Below are 4,194 nucleotides of genomic sequence, written 5' to 3'. Positions count from 1 at the left end.
CACATAGTCATGATCAGTTAGCGTGTTTGATCATCAGAGAAAAAAGAAGCGGGAAAAGGGTGCAAGTCTGCCTTAGCAGTAGACAGCAGTCGGAGTAATTAGTCGGGGATCGATACCACAAACCGAGACTGTACAACCAAAACCCGGTATCTTGAAAATGCTCACCTACGGAAGGTTGAGTTTGAAACGATAAAATAATAATAAAAATATTCATTCATTCAATCAAATCAAGGGGAAAACTTGTAGAACGCTGTGCGGAGACCTAAATATAGAACCCAGAGACGGTGACTAAATATCCACGTGTACGTAAGGCCTGATCTACCGTGGGACGACTATCCAGTCAAACAAGAGCTGTGCGGAGCGACAGTATACGATGGTGATACACTTCTTAAAGGCCCAAAAAGATATTTTCAAACGAGACAACAGAAAACTAAAAAAACAAAAAAAAAGGGAACTATTCTCGGAATTGCAATTAAATAAATAAATCAACACCACAAAATGAAGCAAGCCACTAACATTAAAAATAAACTGTAAAATTCATAGTACAAGTATAAAAACTATATCCCATTACACTTCACATGGTAAATAACCGGGTGGACGGTTGGTAATAAAAAGATTAAAAACCAAAAAATACTGATGTTAAAACATTATGGTGACCAAGCTATCGTAAGAAATTCGGAAAGAAAACTTACTTAACTAGAACTTTCAAGCAGTCAAGTCTGAATACACCGCATCTGCGGAGTGTCCACCCGCTATTTACCAGTGCAAAAAATCTAACCCGGGGGCTTATTACCATGTGAATGGGAGTCCAATTTTATTATTTAAAGTTTAACTCAACGACCACCTGTGTGAGTTTACTAATTGCTGGCCATTACTGGCCACTCTAGCCACAATCGATTGGATAGACAGGGGAGGTTGTGGTCGGTTTAAGCCGACCCTTTTCGGTCGTACCAGTCCTATGGGCCTATGATCTGGTATCCTTGCCTCGAATTGAAGTCACTAAGGTGGACCTTGCCCACGACCTTGTGAGACGATAACGACGCGTGGCCACACGACGAGCTGTAAGGTTGTCGCAAAGTTAAAACTTTAAAAGCTCGAGGTAGAGATGAGGGTAAAAAGAAAAAGAAGAGAAGAGAGAGAAGAGAAAAAAAAAAGTTTCTGCCAGCTTTACTGTCGGGTTCAGTTCTCTGCAAGATTTTTCATCCCTGGTCACCTGTCCGGATTCTTCCCGAAGAACGCCGGCTTTAAGCTTTAGAGGTTATCCATTTCAAGGGTTTTCAAACTGCTATCTCTGAGCGTTTTTAGCCTAGGCTTTTGGTCAGCCGTTCTTTGAGGTGCGGCGCACGGCAACAAAGGTTTCGAGGAACAGCAGCGCGTTACGCATTTAGGGGCGCGGGTTGGTTGCGCTCGTCGTCCGCTTTCTCTTTAAGGTTTGTGGCGCCCGCGCGGTTTTTACGACCTGTTTTACTTTGCGCGTACTTCTCTTCTAATTCCTCTATCGCGCGATTGAACACCTCCGGCGCTCTCTTTCGCGTCTCGTCCGCGACTAGTTTCTTCCCTTTTAGTGCTGGGGGTATGCCTGGACTCATCTCATTCTTAGTTGCCCGACATAAATCCCTCCGGCTCTCGCAGACGAGGGGGAGAGAAGCTCGGAAGTAAAAAAGGAAGTAAAAAGAATGAAATCCTTGCTGAGTCTTTAAAACCTCCCGTTCGTATTATCGGAGTATCGGATGAGGGTACATTTATGCATAAAGCCTTTTATTTTAATCTCTTATGGAACAGGGTTCTTCGTATGATATACGAGTACAGTAGGTAGTTGTATTTTCCTTTCGGAAACGAAAACGATTCCGATGGCGCGCCATCTCGCCATCTTTCCTATGGTTTAGTACAGGTGCCAAAATAGGGGAAAAGAGTTTTGGAAAAGGGTAAACTAGTAATTCAGTTCACTTCTCAGCTTCTCACAATAAAAATAAAATAAACTCTCTCTAATTTTACAAATGATTACAATGTTTTCTTCTACTCCACAATCTTCCACAACACCTCCGATCAAAACGAAACCTCCCGACCTCTTCCGACCAAATCCGACCTCTCCCGATCACATCCGATCTTCGCACGAGCTGCCCCACGGGTCCTCTCCGGTCTCAAGCGTCTGGCTCCGGTAATCGCAAGACCCATAATAGTCCGACTTGAACTCTGACGTGTCATTTTCGCCGGAGCGGCTGTCGAAAATGCCGCGCGATAGATTTTTCAGCAGCTCGCCGCTAGGCATGGGGAGGTCGCGGTATTTGTCGCAGTCCCGCTGCAGCCACTTGGGGATTCGCAGGCCGCGTTTCTTCTCCTCGGACGGGAGGGACTCCCCCGACCGGTTGCCCACGATCTGGTCGTAGTAGTCTGAAAGGAAAAAGGAAGGGAAAAACGTGGGTTTAGAATAGAATCGAAATATGTATTCCTGTTGAGGTTTTTAGTGACCAGGGGTGAAACACCCTACATTCGGTGACATGCTACCCGCCTCCTTACATCTGACCCAGCCCGAGTGGGGGGCCGGGATTAGCCAGCAGTATGCGACTGCCCAGATCCGTTCCTTATGGGACCACCCTGACAACAATACCTGACCATCAATGTTGTCAGGATATCTTACAGCCTGTTCACATTGCACGGAAATAATTTTTTTCCCCTTGAAATAAGACGAAGGCGTATAGAAATGAATTAGTTGACATTGCCAACGAAGTAAAATTCGGAAAAATTGAACTTTAGAGCATGAAAAATACGTAAAAATGAAAAGTTCGTGCATTGTGAACAGGCATTGAACAGGCGTGAACTGTGAACAGGCATTGAACAGGTGTGAACTGTGAACAGGTGTGCATTGTGAACAGGCTGTTGGACTTACCTTGTTCGGACTCCGTGGTTGGTAGGACATAGAACTGACTGAAGAACACGGGGTCCCGGGGTGTAGGATGATGAAACCTGCACACCGTACATTCTGTTGTGCCGCCCGCGTACCTCGGGGTCGCAAACAGCTCGCCTACATAGGTCTTCAGCTCCTGTGAATTGTTGTGCGGCTGTGGACAATTCAGATTGGGAAATGGAAAGGGTTAAACAATTTTACTTTGAGAATTGAACTTTTTTTTAAGACTTTTACTTTGTACAGACTGGAGGTATGTATTAGTTGAGGCTCGAACCTTATCTCGTGTTAGGGCATCCACTCACTCACAGGTAGACCTGACGACAGGTACACCTGATCAGGTCTACCTACCTGGTAGTGAGTGGCTGGCCCAAGATAAAACGGAGAAATGGACACTAGTTTCCCTTACCTTTCCTTTGAACACTTTCCCGTCTCCTGCCTCGTCTCGAATTTCCTCAATCTTGATCGGTTCCGCCGTTGCGGCATCCGCCACTCCCTCCATCACTTCTTCCGTCACTGCTTGAGTGTCCGCCACTGCTTGAGTGTCCGTCACCCCATAATTTTCCCGCAGCAGCTGGAACACCTCACTGCTGTTAAACCTATCCGCTCCTACGCGGTCCTTGTTGATGATCTCCATGAACCTTAAAAAATAACATGAACATTTTTAAACACATAATCCAAGCATAAATAATTAAAAAAATACATAATTATTATCAAAACAATTTCGCCCCCATTTAGAACGGAACACATATTCTTGTATGTATTCTACGAATGGGGGGTACATCTCAACAAAAAAATAGACAGAACATTATATTAAAGAAAGTTGAAAAAAAGAAAATTGCTTCTAGCTCGCCTACATAGGTCTTCAGCTCCTGTGAATTGTTGTGCGGCTGTGGACAATTCAGATTGGGAAATGGAAAGGGTTAAACATTTTTACTTTGAGAATTGAACTTTTTTTTAAGAGGTTTTTTTTTAAAAAAAAGAGGTTTGACAGAGGGAACTATGTAACTGCTATGGTCTTATCGTCCCGAATCGAAGAGAGAAGGAAGACAGGATAGGAGAAAGCCAGCCGTTCCGAGAACGAACATTATCTCATCAGGATAATATCCGCCCCGGGCGGGAATCGAACCTGCGGCCTAGCGCTTACAAGGCAGACGCAATACCAACTAAGCTAACTAGGCTGGCATTTTTAAGAGGTTTGACAGAGGGAACTCTAACTGCTAAGGTCTTATCGTCCCGAAATCTGGAAGAAAGCCGGCAATTCCGAGAACCAACGTTCTCTGTTCAGGATA

At 44.7% G+C, this 4,194-nt stretch overlaps 2 protein-coding genes across 2 annotated transcripts in view; both read right to left on the bottom strand.

The window, feature by feature from the left end:
• LOC103522737 overlaps nucleotides 1-1,589 on the bottom strand; it is a gene marked incomplete at its 3' end in the record, with an annotated part of 8,120 nt that extends 6,531 nt beyond the window's left edge. Inside the window, exon 1 of the mRNA XM_008487831.2 lies at nucleotides 1,381-1,589. Within this exon, the coding sequence (XP_008486053.2) occupies nucleotides 1,381-1,589 (209 nt within the window). The remainder of the gene's footprint in view (nucleotides 1-1,380) is intronic.
• Nucleotides 1,590-1,831: 242 nt separating this feature from the next.
• LOC103522736 lies at nucleotides 1,832-3,543 on the bottom strand (the record flags this gene model as incomplete). Its single annotated transcript, XM_008487829.2, has 3 exons — nucleotides 1,832-2,391; nucleotides 2,888-3,059; nucleotides 3,312-3,543. Coding segments are annotated over 3 exons (700 nt in total), but the record flags the coding sequence as incomplete, so codon positions are not given.
• Nucleotides 3,544-4,194: the final 651 nt, after the last annotated feature.

This window comes from Diaphorina citri, unplaced genomic scaffold (assembly GCF_000475195.1).
Source record: "Diaphorina citri unplaced genomic scaffold, Diaci psyllid genome assembly version 1.1 scaffold10766, whole genome shotgun sequence".
Taxonomy (NCBI): domain Eukaryota; kingdom Metazoa; phylum Arthropoda; class Insecta; order Hemiptera; family Psyllidae; genus Diaphorina; species Diaphorina citri.
This window is presented reverse-complemented; position numbering and strand designations above follow the sequence as displayed.